At 37.6% G+C, this 21,032-nt stretch overlaps 1 protein-coding gene across 2 annotated transcripts in view; it reads right to left on the bottom strand.

Annotated features, from left to right (window-relative positions):
• Positions 1 to 19,754, bottom strand: part of Rad51ap2 (RAD51 associated protein 2) — a 448,185-nt gene extending 428,431 nt beyond the window's left edge. The window contains 3 exon segments of one of the 2 annotated variants that reach the window (NM_001399054.1): positions 12,759 to 13,125; positions 15,999 to 16,073; positions 16,633 to 19,705. In NM_001399054.1, coding sequence (NP_001385983.1) covers positions 13,007 to 13,125; positions 15,999 to 16,073; positions 16,633 to 19,681 — 3,243 coding nt within the window. In that variant the 5' untranslated portion in view covers positions 19,682 to 19,705 and the 3' untranslated portion in view covers positions 12,759 to 13,006. 2 annotated transcript variants of the gene reach the window in all.
• Between the last annotated feature and the right edge of the window lie 1,278 nt (positions 19,755 to 21,032).

Below are 21,032 nucleotides of genomic sequence, written 5' to 3'. Positions count from 1 at the left end.
TATGAAGGGTGTCGTTTCCCTAATTTCTTTCTCGGCTTGTTTCTCTTTTGTATAGAGGAAGGCAACTGATTTATTTGAGTTAATTTTATACCCAGCCACTTTGCTGAAGTTGTTTATCAGCTTTAGTAGTTCTCTGGTGGAACTTTTGGGATCACTTAAATATACTATCATGTCGTCTGCAAATAGTGATATTTTGACCTCTTCTTTTCCGATCTGTATCCCCTTGATCTCCTTTTGTTGTCTGATTGCTCTGGCTAGAACTTCAAGAACTATATTGAATAAGTAGGGAGAGAGTGGGCAGCCTTGTCTAGTCCCTGATTTTAGTGGGATTGCTTCAAGTTTCTCTCCATTTAGTTTAATGTTAGCAACTGGTTTGCTGTATATGGCTTTTACTATGTTTAGGTATGGGCCTTGAATACCTATTCTTTCCAGGACTTTTATCATGAAGGGGTGTTGAATTTTGTCAAATGCTTTCTCAGCATCTAATGAAATGATCATGTGGTTCTGTTCTTTCAGTTTGTTTATATGATGGATCACGTTGATGGTTTTCCTTATATTAAACCATCCCTGCATGCCTGGGATGAAGCCTACTTGATCATGGTGGATGATTGTTTTGATGTGCTCTTGAATTCGGTTTGCCAGAATTTTATTGAGTATTTTTGCGTCGATATTCATAAGGGAAATTGGTCTGAAGTTCTCTTTCTTTGTTGGGTCTTTGTGTGGTTTAGGTATAAGAGTAATTGTGGCTTCATAGAAGGAATTCGGTAGGGCTCCATCTGTTTCAATTTTGTGGAATAGTTTGGATAATATTGGTATAAGGTCTTCTATGAAGGTTTGATAGAATTCTGCACTAAACCCGTCTGGACCTGGGCTCTTTTTGGTTGGGAGACCTTTAATGACTGCTTCTATTTCCTTAGGAGTTATGGGGTTGTTTAACTGGTTTATCTGTTCCTGATTTAACTTCGATACCTGGTATCTGTCTAGGAAATTGTCCATTTCCTGAAGATTTTCAAGTTTTGTTGAATATAGGTTTTTATAGTAAGATCTGATGATTTTTTGAATTTCCTCTGAATCTGTAGTTATGTCTCCCTTTTCATTTCTGATTTTGTTAATTTGGACGCACTCTCTGTGTCCTCTCGTTAGTCTGGCTAAGGGTTTATCTATCTTGTTGATTTTCTCAAAGAACCAACTTTTGGTTCTGTTGATTCTTTCTATGGTCCTTTTTGTTTCTACTTGGTTGATTTCAGCTCTGAGTTTGATTATTTCCTGCCTTCTACTCCTCCTGGGTGTATTTGCTTCTTTTTGTTCTAGAGCTTTTAGGTGTGCTGTCAAGCTGCTGACATATGCTCTTTCCTGTTTCTTTCTGCAGGCACTCAGCGCTATGAGTTTTCCTCTTAGCACAGCTTTCATTGTGTCCCATAAGTTTGGGTATGTTGTACCTTCATTTTCATTAAATTCTAAAAAGTTTTTAATTTCTTTCTTTATTTCTTCCTTGACCAGGTTATCATTGAGTAGAGCATTGTTCAATTTCCACGTATATGTGGGCATTCTTCCCTTATTGTTATTGAAGACCAGTTTTAGGCCGTGGTGGTCTGATAGCACGCATGGGATTATTTCTATCTTTCTGTACCTGTTGAGGCCCGTTTTTTGACCAATTATATGGTCAATTTTGGAGAAAGTACCATGAGGAGCTGAGAAGAAGGTATATCCTTTTGCTTTAGGATAGAATGTTCTATAAATATCCGTTAAGTCCATTTGGCTCATGACTTCTCTTAGTTTGTCTACATCTCTGTTTAATTTCTGTTTCCATGATCTGTCCATTGATGAGAGTGGGGTGTTGAAATCTCCCACTATTATTGTGTGAGGTGCAATGTGTGTTTTGAGCTTTAGTAAGGTTTCTTTTACATATGTAGGTGCCCTTGTATTTGGGGCATAGATATTTAGGATTGAGACTTCATCTTGGTGGATTTTTCCTTTGATGAATATGAAGTGTCCTTCCTTATCTTTTTTGATGACTTTTAGTTGAAAATTGATTTTATTTGATATTAGAATGGCTACTCCAGCTTTCTTCTTCTGACCATTTGCTTGGAAAATTGTTTTCCAGCCTTTCACTCTGAGGTAATGTCTGTCTTTGTCTCTGAGGTGTGTTTCCTGTAGGCAGCAGAATGCAGGGTCCTCGTTGCATATCCAGTTTGTTAATCTATGTCTTTTTATTGGGGAGTTGAGGCCATTGATATTGAGAGATATTAAGGAATAGTGATTATTGCTTCCCGTTATATTCATATTTGGAAGTGAGGTTATGATTGTGTGCTTTCATTCTCTTTGTTTTGTTGCCAAGATGATTAGTTTCTTGCTTCTAGGGTATAGCTTGCCTCCTTATGTTGGGCTTTACCCTTTATTATCCTTTGTAGTGCTGGATTTGTAGAAAGATATTGTGTAAATTTGGTTTTGTCATGGAATATCTTGGTTTCTCCATCTATGTTAATTGAGAGTTTTGCAGGATACAGTAACCTGGGCTGGCATTTGTGTTCTCTTAGGGTCTGTATGACATCTGTCCAGGATCTTCTGGCCTTCATAGTTTCTGGCGAAAAGTCTGGTGTGATTCTGATAGGTCTCCCTTTATATGTTACTTGACCTTTTTCCCTTACTGCTTTTAATATTCTTTCTTTATTTTGTGCGTTTGGTGTTTTGACAATTATGTGACGGGAGGTGTTTCTTTTCTGGTCCAATCTATTTGGAGTTCTGTAGGCTTCTTCTATGCCTATGGGTATCTCTTTTTTTAGGTTAGGGAAGTTTTCTTCTATGATTTTGTTGAAGATATTTACTGGTCCTTTGAGCTGGGAGTCTTCACTCTCTTCTATACCTATTATCCTTAGGTTTGATCTTCTCATTGAGTCCTGGATTTCCTGTATGTTTTGGACCAGTAGCTTTTTCCGCTTTACATTATCTTTGACAGTTGAGTCAATGATTTTTATGGAATCTTCTGCTCCCGAGATTCTCTCTTCCATCTCTTGAATTCTGTTGGTGAAGCTTGTATCTACAGCTCCTTGTCTTTTCTTTTGATTTTCTATGTCCAGGGTTGTTTCCATGTGTTCTTTCTTGATTGCTTCTATTTCCATTTTTAATTCCTTCAACTGTTTGATTGTGTTTTCCTGGAATTCTTTCAGGGATTTTTGCGATTCCTCTCTGTAGGCTTCTACTTGTTCTCTAAGGGAGTTCTTTATGTCTTTCTTGAAGTCCTCCAGCATCACTATCAAATATGATTTTGAAACTAGGTCTTGCTTTTCTGGTGTGTTTGGATATTCCGTGTTTGCTTTGGTGGGAGAATTGGGCTCCGATGATGCCATGTAGTCTTGGTTTCTGTTGCTTGGGTTCCTGTGCTTGCCTCTCGCCATCAGATTATCTCTAGTGTTACTTTGTTCTGCTATTTCTGACTGTGGCTAGACTGTCCTATAACCTGTGTGTCAGGAGTGCTGTAGACCTGTTTTCCTGTTTTCTTTCAGCCAGTTATGGGGACAGAGTGTTCTGCTTTCGGGCGTGTAGTTTTTCCTCTCTACAGGTCTTCAGCTGTTCCTGTGGGCCTGTGTCTTGAGTTCACCAGGCAGGTTTCTTGCAGGGGAAAAATTGGTCCTACCTGCGGTTCCAAGGCTCAAGTTTGCTCGTGGGGTCCTGCCTAAGTCCTCTCTGCTGTGGCAGCAACCGGGAAAATCTGTGCCGCTCCTTCCGGGAGCCTCCGTGCACCAGGGTTTCAGATGACGTTTGGTGTTTTCCTCTGGCGCCTGGATGTGCACAGAGTGCAGTCTCTTCTGGTTTCCCAGGCGTGTCCGCCTCTCTGAAGCTTCAGCTCTCCCTCCCACGGGATTTGGGTGCAGAGAACTGTTTATCCGGTCTGTTTCCTTCAGGTTCCGGCAGTGTCTCAGGCGCAGGGGTCCTGCTGCTCCCGGGCCCTCCCCTACGGGAACCCAGAGGCCTTTTACATTTGCCTCTTGGGCCAGGGATGTGGGCAGGGGTGGGCAGTGTTGGTGGTCTCCTCCGCTCTGCAGCCTCAGGAGTGCCCACCTGATCAGGCGGTGAGGTCTCTCTCCCACGGGGTTTGGGAGCAGAGAGCTGCTGCGGTCCGGGATCCGCCGGTGTGGGACTTCCGGTAAACACAGGAAGTGCCCGGCCTTAGAGGAATTTTGCCTCTGTGTGTCCTGAGTTCACCAGGCAGGTTTCTTGCAGGGGAGAAGTTGGTCCTACCTGCAGTTCCAAGGCTCAAGTTTGCTCGTGGGGTACTGCCTAAGTCCTCTCCGCTGTGGCAGCAACCGGGAAGATCTGCGCCGCTCTTTCCGGGAGCCTCCGTGCACCAGGGTTCCAGATGGCGTTTGGTGTTTTCCTCTGGCGCCTGGATGTGCACAGAGTGCAGTCTCTTCTGGTTTCCCAGGCGTGTCCGCCTCTCTGAAGGTTCAGCTCTCCCTCCCTCGGGATTTGGGTGCAGAGAACTGTTTATCCGGTCTGTTTCCTTCAGGTTCCGGCAGTGTCTCAGGCGCAGGGGTCCTGCCGCTCCCGGGCCCTCCCCTACGGGAACCCAGAGGCCTTATACAGTTGCCTCTTGGGCCAGGGATGTGGGCAGGGGTGGGCAGTGTTGGTGGTCTCCTCTGCTCTGCAGCCTCAGGAGTGCCCACCTGATCAGGCGGTGAGGTCTCTCTCCCACGGGGTTTGGGAGCAGAGAGCTGCTCCTTTAAACATTATTTTATGAAGGATTGATTAATATAATGAACACATGAAAGAATTTAGATATAGTCTTTTATTCGGTTTCAAGTTCACACCACACTCTCAATAAATGTTTCTTGAAGCCATAAATGAATGAGTTAAGAAAGAGAAGATATTTCCTGTTTAAAACACATGAAAGATGAATTATAAGAACTACCCTAATCTCTATTCCTTTTATTTTTAACATCCGTTAATGGTGTGATAAACTTACTGAGATACCTAACTATATTATATGTTCTCTATAGTTTATATTTAGTTTCCATTTATATAATTCCTTTTATTTCTCCTAAAAACCCACGTAGTCTGCTGAGGAGATAAGCAATCATTTTAGTGACTACAGTAACAGACCAAAGGAGGAAACATCTGAAAACCAGTGAGACTACAAGACATATTCTAGGTCATCAACAGTCAGAACAGATGTTTATGTCTCTTGACAATTTTCTTAGCTTTTAATTAAGGTAGTTTATGTCTTAAATTTTTGTCAACTAAAGTTGCATACTCTCTAAAACCAAGAGATGTGCAAATTCTTCATGGTACTTGGGAAGCAGCAAGGCATATTAGATTTCAGTTTCTGATGGTCAATATTAACATCCCTGTAGTCGCAGGTTTCTAGGCCAGTGTTCCAGGCTCACATGGAAAATCATGGTGTCTGTCACCACAGAGCAACGCACCATAGTATCCCCTTATGTTGCTTAGCACTATGGGTTTTAATTCACAGGGATTTTGATGTTTACTTTCATGCTGACCACTTTAGTCTGTGGCACATTTCAGCTCCTAAAAACAAGTCCTGCTAACAAAATAGAAGAGAAAAACCTTTTGGGGGCCATTTTTCAAGAGTTAACATGTTTTGAAACATCTCTTCTCATAGGAAATCTTTTGTTAATGTTCACGGTGTAATTTTCTTAAAATTCAGAATGCCTATACGGAAAAATCCATAAGGAATCCATTCAGGAGACACAGCCATAATTTAAAGTAGAACTGTTTTTCTCTAAAAGGCAAAAGTCTAAAATGGTTTCACTGTAAGTCTGTATTAAGCAAAAATCCATTGCTAGAAAAATTCACTATTGTGGGAGCTAAGTGCCTATTGGCGAGTGAAAAGAAGCAATGTTGGAAAGCTGCAAAATACAGTGCGCTCCCAGCTCTCTGATGTTCTGGGAAAGCAAGAATATAGTGGCAATAAAAAGACCAATGGTTACCAGCACTTTTAAAGGGTTGAATGGGAAGAAATAAATAAATGAAATAGAGGAAATTTTCAAGCAAGTAAATCTATTTTCCTCTTTGATACTATGGTGGTGCATGTATGGAAATATGTACTCAGAAACCCTTTGGAACTTTACAAAGCAAAGGTTAAGCCTACTATAAATGTGGGATTCAGTGAACAATAATATATGAATATTAGTTCGTCATGTAGATTGCATAGACCAGTGCAAGGTGTTAACAGTAAAGAAGCAGGAAGCCACGTGCAGAACCCCTTTAATTTCTGCTCTATTTTTCTGAAAACCCAAAACTATAAAAATCCATTCTAATAAAATCCATTAACTTTTTACAAGTCACAATTATAGACATGTTAATGGCCTATAAAAGTTGTACTCTCCTGTCTTAAGAAGAGTTTTTGATCTATGAAGCATTTGTAGCTCTTAAGCAAATACATTTGTAGCCTACTCAACTTTACTGTACCTTTAGGAATTACTGGTGTGGCCACTATTTATTCTTTTGTCATTGCTTTCAAAGTACTTTGTATTCAGTACCCAAATTATTTCTGGATATAATTGTACTCTACAGTTTTATTAAAGTCAATGAACTTTCTAGTTAAAAATAATTTTTATTATTAAAATTTGAAAAATATGTGTTGGGGCTGGGGGACCAGTTTAATGGTTAAGAGCATGCTACTGTTTCTCTAGAGAACCTGAATCAATTCCCAACATCTACATTTGATGGCTTACAGTCCCTGTAACTCTAGCTCCAGGCCAGAGCCTCTGTGAGTACGTACAGTCAGGTGTACATACTTACATTTAATTAAAAATATAATAATAACAACATCTTTTAAAAAAGAAAAAAATGTGGGCTGGAGAGATGGCTCAGCTGTTAAGAGCACTGACTGCTCTTCCAGAGGTCCTGAGTTCAATTCCCAGCAACCACATGGTGGCTCACAACTGTCTGTAATGAGATCTGATGCCCTCTTCTGGTGCGTCTGAAGACAGCTACAGTTTACACACATACATAAAATAAATAATTCTTTAAAAAAAAAAAAGAAAAAATGTGTGAATCAAGTTTGTGCTGGGAGAAATGAATCAACGTATACCCCCAAAAACATTGGGCTAAATTTTATATTATAGAACTATAAAAGTTAAAATTTTCCATCAGTAAATTTGTTGTTTGTCATTCTCTCCTCCACGGCAACTCACAAAATGAGGGGAAGTGTGAGATAGAAAGAGATACTCTGAAAATATATACTAAAGTACGGATGAAACGTGCTACCCAAACGATTTTTAAAAGTTAAGTACCAACTGGAACAAGTGTCTGTGTAGCTGACAACAAGGTATCAACTGGCTCCATGGTTGGTTCTTGTAAAGAAGCAATCGCCAAATGTTGATTGTTGATGCCAATTCTATGAAGCATTTTGCAACTTCTCCTGCTCAGGAGAATAGCTGGTGACTGATGGCCATGACGACAGAACAGTAGCAGTATACATAGGAGACCATGTGTTGTACCATAAACTCAAAAGGGTAAGAAGAAAACCAACTTTAATTTTTGCCTATTGATGAAAATATTCAAATATTTTCAAAGAGTTTGTTGAAATGTAATAAAATAAATAAGTGCCTAACTAAATTTAAGTAAGTTTTAGTCTTATGAGAAGGTCATTTAACAACACACTGGAGAAAGGAAAGTTTTAACTTTGAAACTGGCCAAAATAGTAAAAAGATATAGAGTCAGGAAGAAGGAAGAAGATAAGTATAGAGGTCATTGCCTGTTATCTGAGCATTTGAAAAGAAGAGGTAGGAGGATCAGGAGTTAAAAGTCCGTTTGGAAGAGGAATGCTGCAAACTCCTAGACTTATCAATATAAATATAAGCCCAAACATAAGAAATTATGAAGTAAATGCTTAAGTGATACTAAGTATATAATCAATAAACAATGTCAGTACAAAGCACTGACCAAGTGCTTTGGAGACTACCAAGAAGTTTCTAAGACAGTTTCATGCACAACCTCAGATAAACAAGGAGGCAACAGAAGTGTAGTAAGTGCCTAGCTAGTGAAATTTAACAGTAAGTGTGTTATTCATTCAGTGGACCCAGCAAGCAGAAAACGTTCAGAAACTTGGAAACACTGTTATAAAAGTGAATGGATTAAGAACAGAAAAAAAGATTTAAACAGGTAAGTGAGAAGAGTACAGAGGAGAGGAAAGATTGTGGGCAAATGAGAAAATATTAGTTGGGAAAGAGTAGAACATCAGTAGGCTAGTGTGGTTGTAGGGAATTGTGGTCAGTGTCAAAAGCTACATTAGGCAAGGCCCCATTATGAAGGCACTGACTTAAAAGAATGCATGGATTAGAAAATCTGTTATGACGAAGAGTCCACTTACTTCACAATGTGCAGAGCATGTCAAGAGTTAGACTGCATGAAGAAAGATGAGATTTTTAGATAAACTGAATTCAAGTTAATGAACTATAACCCCAGAACCCATATAAAAGTAAGAGTCAGCCATGTTTGTCTGACCTAGCACTCTCACCAAGTGTTAGAATGCTGATTCTCCCCACTCTTCAGGATTCTCTTGAATCCCCAGAAGCTCACAGGTGAGTTAGTCTCACATGTACAGCAACAAGAAACCTTGTTTCAAACCAGACAGGTGAGAATCACACCTGAGACTTTCCTCTGGCCCCTACACATGTACACATACCTTCATACTCAAGCATGCTCATGTGCGCACACACACACACACACACACACACACACCAAATAAATAAATAAATAAATAAATAAATAAAGGATTTAATGAAGATAGATGAATAAATAATAAATAAACGTTGTTAAGAAAAACACAGTAATTGAAAGTTTGACTCTCCAGTCATTCTTTCTAACCATTAAGTCAATGTAACTCACAATCCAAAGTGGAGAATGCAATTATAGCTGACAGCAAGGTTACGTGAGGAGTAAGTATTTAATCTATGTACAAACTGTTTTGAAACATACGCCTAATAAAAATTGGTGTTTTCAAAATTATTGGGCTATTAAAATAAAGTCTGAGAAAGATAAATTTTGCTGTCAAACTCATACAGTTGAGAGCTGATAAGATGGATGAAGATGTGTTCCTGACAGCCTGAGTTCAGGTCCCAGGAACCAACATGGTTGAAGGAGAGAGCAACTAACTCCAGAAACTTGTCATCTGATGTCCATCCATGGTATGCATACAGAATCACTCATAAAAAACTTTTTAAAGGAAGATATATGACCATATATGGTCATATTCACTGAAATATGGATATTTTATTAAAACCAAAAAGAAAGTATGCTTTTTCTAAACTCATACTTACATATTATTAATATATTATATTATATAAATATATACATTTAATCATATATTTATATGATATAGTATACATAACATATCTAAACCTCATTGTGAGATACAATTACTATGTTCATTTTACATTGCAAATTAAATGACTTAAGGTCATAATGCATGTTTGAGAAAGTAAAAGCTTAGAATTGTTGCTTTAAAAATTAATATAATTTGGGCTTGGAATATAGCTTAATGTAGAGTGCTTATCTGGCATTCATGAGTACCTGGGTTCAGTCCCTAGCATTGACAAAGCAAACTAAACTAAATAAGATGAATGTAATTTTAGTTAAAATGCCAGCTCGCTTCTGATTTTTCAAGTTTGTTTCTTTAACACTGAAAAAGATATAACACTGCTAACATGGCCAAGAACTGAGACTAGGCAAATCTCGGGCCTAGGGGAAAACCTCCCACTATTATTCTGCTAATGGAACACAGCAACAAAATGACTCCTGATAACATATTGCTATGCTGATAGATCAGAGAATCACTCAACCCTCTCAAAGAAGCTACCTTTTGCAGTTCATGCTAATTAACAAAAAGATCAACAACTGCAAAGGGTGAGAGACTCTGGATCACTTAGTCTTAAATAATACTTAAATAATACCTTTATCAAACTCGTCTCTTGAACTCTCAGGTTCAGAAAAATTCGAAAAGTCAGTGGTGGTGCATAATCCCAAGGAAAAAAGCAGTTGGCCAGCACAAAACAGATTCCATGGGGTTGTGTGTGTATGTGTGTGTACTTTTGTTTTGTTTGGGTATATTTTGTCTTATATATTTCCTTTTTGTTCTAAGTTTGTTTGTTCATTTGTTTATTTGTTTGTTTGTTTTGATGTTCCTTTTTTGATATTCATTGTTTTATTTTCCTGGTTTTTGAGAGACAGACAGACAGACAGAACAAGAAGTTGAGTGAGGAGAGAGGTGGGGATGATCTGAGAGAAGTTAGGGGAAAGGAAAGAATATGATCAAAATATATTGTATAAAAAAGCTTTTAATGTGAAAAATTTTCTTTCTATTCTTAATCTTTTAAATACTTAAATATCTAAATTGTTGAATTAGTATACTATAATAACCAAATCTACTGTAAAGATATAGAGAACGAATAAAAGGTAAGAATAAGATTCAGTGACAAATGTCTATTTAAGTGTAGTATTCCTAAAGCACCCTATGTGCTTTATAATAATATTACCATTCATAGAAATATGTAATGGCAAGAAGCTGTTAACCATTTCCAGTAACTAATGTAAAGGGAGTATTTGATCAAGTTCTATGGGAATGACAGACTGAGTTATACGCCTAGCTTAGCAAGCATACCAGGAAAGGAAGGCACAGAGCCTGAGGTAGCACCTACGGTCTCAAGGAAGGCTAGTGGAACAAACAAGGAAACAATAGTAGGGAGTTTAGGATTGTGATAGCTCTTAACCACCAAAGTAAGAATTTGACTCTTACTCAAAATAACAAAGACTTCAAATGATTATATTGTATTGAGCTGAGCGGTAATGTGCTTTGATTTATATTGCAAATATTATTTCTGAATACTACATTCAGAAAAGATGGAAGCAAGAACTGAAGCAAGAGGCTCACTAAGCAGGAACTCAATTCTACTACAGTTAGTTGAGCAAGGGAACCAAAGTGAAATAGGTAAGTTGGAAGTTAGGGAGCTGAAGAGATGACTCCAAGGCTTTTGCCCTGAGCCACTTAATGGAACTCCTACTCCTCCTCCTCATCCTCCTTCTCTTCCTCCTCCTCCTTCTCTTCCTCCTCTCCTCTTCCTCCTCCTCATCCTCCTCCTCCTCTTCCTCCTCCTCCTCATCCTCCTCATCATCATCCTCCTCCTCCTCATCCTCCTCCTTCTCTTCTTCCTCCTCCTCTTCCTCCTCCTCCTCCTCCTCCTCACTAAAATGAGAAGTATATGAAGGGGGACTTATAGAGAAAACAGAAGGAGCTTCTCCTGGACTATGACATGTTTGAGATGCCTGTTAAAAGTCAGCATGACAAAGAAGCAAACCACCGAGCCTGGAGTTCAGGATACACAGTGCTTTGTTTAAATTGTTCCCCAAGGCTGTGAGTTTATTGTTTTTGCCCTGAGGTTGGGCAGATGGATAAACTGAGTATTTCCTCCAAATGCTCTCCTACAGCACATACTGTGCCTTGAAAAATAAGTGAAGTCTGTCTATCTAGCAAATGATGGTGTTTCCCAACACAGTAAGAAAATACGATTTAGTGTCTGATATATGTGTGTGTGTGTGTGTGTGTGTGTGTGTGTGTGTGTGTGTGTACGGTGTGTGTAAATGTATATACACATATTTACACATATATTATATATAATTACATATAATATGTATATATTTCCCCTAGCCCAAAAAAGGTATTTTATTAATGCAAACTATTCCTTGAAGTAATATATGTCTATGTCAAGAAAATATATAATATCTACATAATTAGAGAAATTTCTCAGAAGATGGGCACAGTGGCACACACTAATCCCAGTATTTGAGAGGCAAAAGTACTAGTGCAAATTTGAGACCAGCTGGGCTACACAGTTAGATCCTGTCTGGACCACCAGGGCAGAGAAATAAAAGTACAGAGAAGAGGTATGATAGAAGAAAGGGAGGAAGATAGGAAAAGGGTAAGTATTCTAATTGCCCATTATTATGAAGTTACTATGTATCAATACATATTTATGGTTAAGCATTAACATTGTAGCCAAGCTGTTACAGTTTCAGAGGCTTAGTCTGTTACTGTCAGTGGTGAGAAGCAAGCCAACATGGTACTAGAGAGTTCTACATGAAGATCACAGGCAATAACAAGAGAGTATTTGATACTGGGCTTGATCATTTCAAACATAAAGCCCATCTACAATGATACATTTCCTTCAACACAACCACACCTACTCTAACAAGGCCACACCTAATTCCTATTAAGTAGCAACACAAAACCTTCAAATATATGAGCATACTGGTACCATTCCTGTTTAAACCACCACAGTATGTCAATATTATTTATCGGTGTAGTATTTTTAAATATGCTATATTCTTTTGACTGTTACTTTAAAAATATGTATATTCTATATTTCCTTACAAATATCAAGCACAGGAAGGAAGCTACAGCACAGGAGGCAAGGGAGACAAGAGCTCAAGGTCATCATCATAAGTATGAGACCAGCTTGCGATAATAGATAGATATGCTGTGTGAAGGAAAGAAGGAAGGACTGAATGAAAGGAGGGAGGGAAGGAAGGAGGAAAGGAAAGAGGAAGGGAGGGAGGAAGGAATGAAGGCTCTATAAGGCAAGATCCTATATACCTGCCAAATGTAGAGAGTGCATTAGAACAGAGGTGCATTGCCCTTTTATAAGCCATAGATCCTTTCAGAAAGTAGACAAAGTTATATATTTTTCTCTACAAAGGGATTATATGCATATATCATGAAAACTTAGAAGCTGAAATGGTTTAAGTGATCATGAAAATACTTTAATGTGTATATTGATCATATGACATGAAATATCAGTGAAAAGTTTTCTTTTAAAGTCAATTAAATAATTTATACACAAAAGAACCTCTCTGTACTTTATTTTTTAAAAAAAGCGCAAATTTTGCAAGCTAAAGGAAAACACTTATACAAAGCAAAATATAAAGCATTCCTAGATATGCTGAACTGTTATAGTCCAGAAGCTTCTTGTAAGTCCTTATAACTCATTCATTTCAGATAAGGATGAAGCTGTTTCAGCCTAGCTCTTCTTGACAAGCCAACCCTAATGGGACGGCTGCATGTTTTAAGAGGCTGTACTCTGGAAATCCCATGCGAGACATGACTGCCTGCAAAGAGGACAACATAATTTATAGACTGAGGCAAAAATTACCATCTGCTTAAAAGTCCTTATTTTAATCATGATATTGCCACATTTGCCAAGAATTTACATAGCAATCACTTTAAATGCATTATTGTACTTAATCTTACTATATCCAGTTCTAAAATATAAAAAGGCAAATACAAGAGAAAAAAACAAGAAGCTTTTCAAGGTATATAACATCTACAAAGGACCAGTATTCCAGTTAAGAAATCTGGTAAAAGAACAATAAAACCAAACACTAAGATTTAATTCAACTTGATACTGTTTTATGAATGTCATTTTTCAGTTTTAAGAGAAGCAACTCTGCCATGTTGTTAATAGTTATATTTGGTATCTAAAAGAGATTTTTATTTAATAAAATACAAGTATAATTATAGCTATGGATTACTCTAGTTTTATTTGACATCACATTACATCACTTTCTAAGAAATGCAATTGTTTCCAAAAGCTCTATTTCTCCCTAGAACCGTTAACTTAGACAGGTAGATATGTTGTATTACCATTAAGAGGAGGTTTTTTCCACATTAACTATATAGTGCATTTGTAAACCTTGTAAGTTGGGCTCTAGTGAATTAGTATGACTTTAATACATTATAGTAAAAACACTGTCACCGAGCCATTGTTAAATTTAACAAAACTAAACATCATGACTTCAAAGTTGAGCAAATTGCATATATCTATGTAAACACTGATGAAATCAATTCCAAATTTAAACTGCATATAAATAATGTTCCTGAGAAAACAAGGTAACCCTCCAAAAAGCTATAAATGCATTTTAATACTTGACTTAACATTAAAATCATAAATTTAATGATAAGCAAAAGTTTCATTACTAGAGTTTTGGAAATCTTTTAAATGAAAGGGATATTCAACTCAAATTATTGGGTCATGCTGATGTTAGTACATTTGGTTATATATTAGACAGTTTTAGGAATTTTATATAAAATGAACTTCTTCATTAAAAGATTATTTCAGAATAGAGCAAAATTAATCATCTATTTGAGTTCCTTTTCAAACTATGCTTTACTCTTTTATATTTTAATACAACAGTGACTTGTGGTAATTTTACAATGGGTGAGAAATTATTACACTAATTTCCATCAATAATAGGTCTTTGTAAAATAATGACCTCTCTCATTAAGCTATGTGTTGAAACTATATTTCTTTGCAAAGTAAATCATAGTCCTTTTCTTATTGTTATATGCTTGATTAATTTATTCACAGTTTGAATAAGCAATCTGAGCATTCCAGAATGCTTTGTGAAATTGTTCTTAAAGTCAGTATTTAAAAATACGTCATGATTAGATGGGCATAGTAGTGCTCAATTTTAATCCCAGCACTGGGTAGGCAGAGGCAGGTGAATCTCTGAGTTCTAGGCCAGCCTGGTCTACAGAATGAGTTTCTGGGCATCCAGGGCTACTACAGGTTTGGCCAACAGGCTAATAACATCTGTGTCTGCTAGGAAATTGTTAAAAATGCAGAATCCTAGAGCTTGAGGACAGTGAAACAGAATCCTTTAACAAGATCTTCAGGAGACCCACAGCACATTAAAGTCAAAGCAACAGTGGCCTAAAGGACATATAACATACCAGGTGAACAGGCAGCTGCCACATAGCATGCAACAATGTAGATGTGTGTTCCTTCTCCTCCTGTTCTCCATCAAATAGGCTCCTAAAGCCAAGTGTTCCCTGTCTTTCTATCCAGCCTAACGTTTTAGACTCATGGAATACCAGTCCCTCTATCATCACTTGTTTTCAGGGAAGAAGACACTGCTTGTATACTTTTAAGCTTCCAAAGCCATCAATTAACTATTGTGGTTAATTCATCGTAAGTTAAGACAAAGGGAAAGAGCCAAAGGGAAAGACAAAATGAGGCTGTAGGTTGTATTCTTCTATTGATGAGAAGTGTGTGTGTGTGTGTGTGTGTGTGTGTGTGTGTGTGTGTGTGTGTGAGAGAGAGAGAGAGAGAGAGAGAGAGAGAGAGAAATTATGGCTTACTAAAGATATTTGAGTGAATACATTTTCTTTCCAATGTGGCCATTTTAGATCCAAGATTGTTATGCAAATCTCTGACAATACTATAACTTCACCTTTTTTCCTAATTTTAATCCTATCCTTATCTATACACATTTGTACCAGTTAGAATAAATATTATATTTTGCTTTATTCTTATATCAAAAACTACTTAGGTAAGGATTTTTAGCAACTGTTTGACTTTGCTTTCGTTGTTTCCCTTAACAGCAATTACAAGAAAAAATAAGTATAATAGCCATGTTCAAAAATCATATTAACACCTAAATAATAATAAATAATTGCTAGAATAGTTGGGCCTTGGTTTCTGTACTCAAACCTGTACTAGAATCTCCTGTCAACACCTCCCTAGTGCAGAGATTAAGGGATGAGCCATCATAGCAAGGTCAATATTAGTAAATTGTTTTTATTTATAAAGTATCTACATGAGAAGATATATAAAGGTAAAGATGTATAGAACATAGTGGGAATGGCATTTCAAGAATGGGAATCTATTTGGGAGTCTCCTTTGTTTGTTACTTTGTCGATTAATAGTATATACACCACAAATCACACATTAATAGTACATCTTATCATTTAGATTATTGTCATACATAACTACAAATATTCAAACATACTTTGCAGAGGGCGCCTTCAAGTATTATACTGATATTTAGCCAGTGTCTACATATTGGAATTAGTAACTTCTTGATATTTTTCAAAGTATGAAATTTTGTATTTGTTTTCTGCAACTATAGTAGTTTGATCAAGCTCAAAAAATATGACAGCCATATTAAAACATACTCCAGAAAATAACAAAAGATCTTACCTCCCTTCAGTAAAGTTTCTTTTTTATATTCATCAGGAGAAAAAGTAGAGCTTTTAGGTAAAGGTTTCTTATAATCTGAAAATAAACATTAACATATTATAACTCACGACACTGCATTGACTAGCTGGTTAAAACTCTTTCTAGAGAAAGCGACTTTTGTCTATAAATGTTAACAACATTGACAAACTCTTTTTATAAATTCTGCTTTCAACTGACTCCTAAGATTTAGAAAAATTAAATAAGATTCCAGAGCTTTTATTAATTAATTTGTTTCCTTCATCTTCAGTTTATTGTCTAATATTTTAATAGATCTTTGTGGGAAATAGTATACATTAATGAACAGTCTTTTCTATTTTATCTGTTGTCAGAATTGTATATTTTCCCTACACAGGAGAAAAAAACAGTGACTTTTTATCATGAGTAAGAAATTATAAGCCAGGCAATGGTTATGCATGCCTTTCATCACAGCACTTAGGAACCAGAGGCAGATGGATCTCTGTGAGTTTGAAGCCAGTCTGGTCTACAGAATGAGTTCCAGGACAGCCAAGGCTATACAGAAGCCCTGTCTCAAAAAACAAAAACAAAAGCAAAAACAAAAACAAAACAAAAAAGAAATAAAATTTAAATGGCATACCTTCCTCAGGAGTAGAATGGAATAATTCTTCCTCTGATCCTGGACAAGACTCATTGGGAACTGCCTGTCCGCCATGAGTAGGTATTACTTTCCAATTAAATAAACTTTGGTGCCTTTTATGTTTGTTGAGGCCTGCTTTCACATCACAAGGCAATAAAGATGTATCTCTTGTGCTGGTTTCAACCATTTCCAGTTTGTTTCCTCTCTCCATTCTTGCCTCCTTAACATCATTACTTTCTCCAAAGTAATTTTCTTCCCTATTGTGTGTTTCCATGGTACTTGGAATTTCATTTTCCTTACTAATTTCATGAAACATACGAAGTTCTTCAAGTACTAAATCAAACTTGCTCTTTATCTCAAACTCGTTTGCTATTGGCAGAGTTTCTGTTGATAAACATTTAGCAGTTAAGCCCTGAAAACATTCATTGTTCTCCCCACTTGAATCACTTTCAAACTGATGATTAGCATACAATGCAGACTCATTCTCTGGATGGAAATGCTTTGAATTAGTTAGCTCAATTTCTTGCAAAATACCTCCATCCTCTTTTGCGCTAGTCCCATTATTTTGATTAACAGATTTAGTTTCTTCCATATTTATGCTCTTACTCACTAGCGAAGCTGACTGCACTGAAGACATTCTGTCCATTGGGAGAAAACTACTCTCTTGCTTCTTTGTGTCAATAGCTTTATGAGCTTGGCAACTACTTGAACTTTTTGTGACCTTCATTTCTTTCTTCAAAACAAAATCATATATTTTCCCTTCTATTTTACTTAACAAATCCTCCAAGTTGATCTTCAGAGTTATGGCCATTGCATTAATCTGGTCACTGTGTGATGTATTTTGGCTTAACAACATGCACAGTTGTCTAACATTAAAGACATCTTCAAATATGAACTTAAAAATTAAGTGAATGGCCTTATGCTTCCATTTTCTTTCAGTATCTAAATCTTGACTACACATACTACTTTCATAATATTTTTCATTAATATGTCCACAGTTATTCTGTATAAATAAAAGATCAGACTTCACATGTGAGTTGCTAATACCAAACATATAATAAGCCAAATCTCCCATATTTAGGAGTTGTTCAGCACAATTTGTATTCTCATAACTAGGTTGTTTTGTCAGAGAAAGTTCTTCTGTGCTATCAAAATTCATTAAAAGGGGAACATTTTCACATACTTTGTAAACTGGAAACTTTTTAGTTGTCATAGTAAGAGAATTGATGTTTTGTTTCTTAGCCCATTCAAGAACATGTTCCATTTTAAATAGCTTCCTTTTCTTTACTGTAGATTTTGTATTATGTTCTAATAGCCTTGAAGAAGTCAACATCTTTGTTAGATACACAATATGTCTTTCCTGTATTATATTTTTCAAATAATTCAAATTCACTATATATTTGAAAATACAACCCTCTTCTGATTCCCCGTCACCTGCATTTCTTATGAAAGAATCAAAGTTATCGAGCAAAGAAACTGTATTGGTTTTCAGAATCATATTTAAGAATTCTGAAATACTATTTTGTAAATATTTGCTCAAAACGCCACTCTTTTGAATATCGATCTGCTTTTCACATGTTGACATTTCATGGCAGATTAAAGTACTATCTTCTTTATTTCCTGAAATGTACTTTTGTAGAGTATAGTATCTCAGCTGTAGCATATTGATATTTTCGCCTTTACCATTAAACCAAACAACCTTTATTAAATTGGGGGGAGAACCCAGAGTTCCTATCATTACATTCCTGACTTTCACACTGTGATAATCTGCCTTGTGTAAAAGGTCTCCGCATAACACCAAATTCAAATGTTCTCCGTGTTTATTCATATTCTCACAAATAATCCTAAATTTTTTCATTCTCCAATTTTGCTGTTTTCTTTTCAAAGATTTGTTATAGTTTGGGCTTTGAGATTCTTTTTGTCTGGTAGGTATGTAATAGTCTTGATTCCTTTCTGCTCCCTCCAAATTTGCATTTTCTAGTGTGAGAGTGATGTTCTTTTTAGAGTCTCTTACATCACACTCGATACTACCATGCCGATAGTAGTTTAAATTGATCAAGTCTATTTTCCCTTCAATTGTGAGTGACTGGTGGTTACTTTCAGAATAGTCAGAAAAATCATTTTCCACATGTACGTATTTTTTATCCTGTAACTTTTGTTTCTTAGCATCAGGTCTATTTTGGGACAAGAAAATGTTTGTGAAATCCCTAACATATGCCACAATTTTGTCATTCTTTTTCTTTGCTACTTCCTTTAAATAGACAAAGGACATGTTGCTATTTAAATCCCTTGGAAACTCAGGGAAATTTTTTGTGATGCTATCTCTAAAATAGCTGGGTTTGGCACTTTCCAAGCAGGCCTGGTTTTGAATTTTTGGTATTTTTAGTGTAGATGATGAAACGTTTTCTCTTTTCTCTGAGGTTATAACACTGTCAACTTTACATCTGTCCTTAATTTCATGTAATGCTGACTTAGTTTCCTCAGAAAACGTTACATCTAGAAATGGGTTTCTTGGCTGTCTCGCCACAGAATTCTTTTCTTTCAGAATAGTTTCCTTCTCAGGAAGTTCTTCAGACTCCTGTTTAACTCCTTGGACATGGGGCATGAGGGTATTGGGTGGAGCATGACTCACTTCTGCTTGGTCACCAAGGTACACACCCTCCCCGTCCTTCAGTCCTGCTTCACAAGACCTTCCTGGAGCCCTTGAACAAACTGCTCTTCCTGAGATTCCAGACTGCCAACAGTTCTGTGTCTGGAATGTTGTGTCTCCACATCCCGGGTCACACCGCTGCCTCCCACCGCCTGAGCTCCCGGGGCTCTTTGGAATGAGGAACGCTGTGAAGGGTCTGGGCGACCACTCCCAGACTTTTTCTACCTCAGACAAGCGAGGCACCACAAGCAGTGGCCATCCCGCCTCACAGACGCCGTCAGGCTCCTTCAGACGACGCCGCTTGCTGCTGGGTGACGCCGCAGCGGGGTCCTGAGGAGGCGGTTCTGAGGAGAGCGGCCAGGCAGGCCCTGAAGGCCACGCGGGGCGGGAGAGAGACATGGGCGCCCACCAGAAATATCTGTCAGAGATTCCCGCCTCGCTCCGGCCTTTTAAAGGGCGCGAGCCGGCGACGCCCCGCCCCCCGCATCGGCCCTTGTCACACCTCCACCACGCCCCTCGAGGCCAGACTTAGGCAATCGGTCCAGGCCTCGCCCCACCCTGGTCACGCCCCGACACGCCTCCTCGTAGCTCCGCCTCCACCTGTCTGTCTAAGCCCCAAGCGCTCCTGACCGTTACACCAACTTTTAGCGCCGTTTTGAAGACAAGAACATTAGCTGTAGTACGCGTTTCAGGCCTTGTAGAACTGAGGGGGAAATTTGGAATCTGTGTTTTGAGTTTTGTAGGGGCAGTCTTATTTGTTTAAAGTTCGAAAATCGGTGCTTTCCTCTTGAAGCTGTTTTTCCTCGGGGCTTTTTTGTTTATTTGTTTGTTTCAGGTGGATTGTCCCATAAAATCCAGTGGCTCTGTCAGCGCCAGAGCAAATCTTTCTGTATCCGGGCATAAAAAAAATAAATGAAACATCCCATTTATAGTTAAAGTCAGTTTTCCCTCTTCATTAAATTAAAAATGTGAAGAAGGGGCTGGTATTTAACCATATTTAGGGGAAAGTGGTCAGAACTTACTACCTAGAAAATTATTTTTTCTTCAGTTAAGACTAGGACTATATTTTTCACAGATGTTGTAGAATTTACTTCCCAAATATTATGGATAAGTTTACTTAGAAATAAAAGTTACATGTTTGAACTTTAATGTAAATACAATAATCCTGTAGTGGCTCATATTAATGCTATTTCATTTTTCCCTCTGCATTAAGAAAGTTGTCTTACCAACCAGAGCTTCCAGGGACTAAGCCACTACCCAAAGACTATACATGGACTGACCCTGGACTCAAACCTCATAGGTAGCAATGAATAGCCTAGTAAGATCACCAGTGGAAGGGGAAGCCCTTGGTCCTGCTAAGACTGAACCCCCCAGTGAACGTGATTGTTGGGGGGAGGGCGGTAATGGAGGGAGGATGGGGAGGGGAAAAATGACATAAATAATTTGGCATAGTACTGAACTATAAAAATAATTTCTTAATTAAAAAAAAGAATGTGATGCATGCTGACAAATTTTTGATATATTTGTGCTGCCTTAGGAATTCTGCTTCTGAGGCTGAGCAGTGTGGGGCTGAGTAAATGCCAATTTACCATCATCTCTACCTTCATCTGGTTTTGTCATCCAACAAAAGAAATGAATATGAAATTAGAGCAATAAGAAGCAAACAAAAGTTGGATTTGAAGACCTCAACTGCTCACTCTTTGCCCGTTGGTCAGATACACTAGAAATAAATGCATGGTGTATGCAGCAT

The sequence above is a fragment of the Rattus norvegicus genome, chromosome 6 (genome assembly GCF_021556685.1).
Source record: "Rattus norvegicus strain SHRSP/BbbUtx chromosome 6, alternate assembly SHRSP_T2T, whole genome shotgun sequence".
NCBI lineage: Eukaryota > Metazoa > Chordata > Mammalia > Rodentia > Muridae > Rattus > Rattus norvegicus.
Note: the sequence above shows the minus strand (reverse complement) of the source record. Positions and strands in the feature narration are given on the sequence as shown.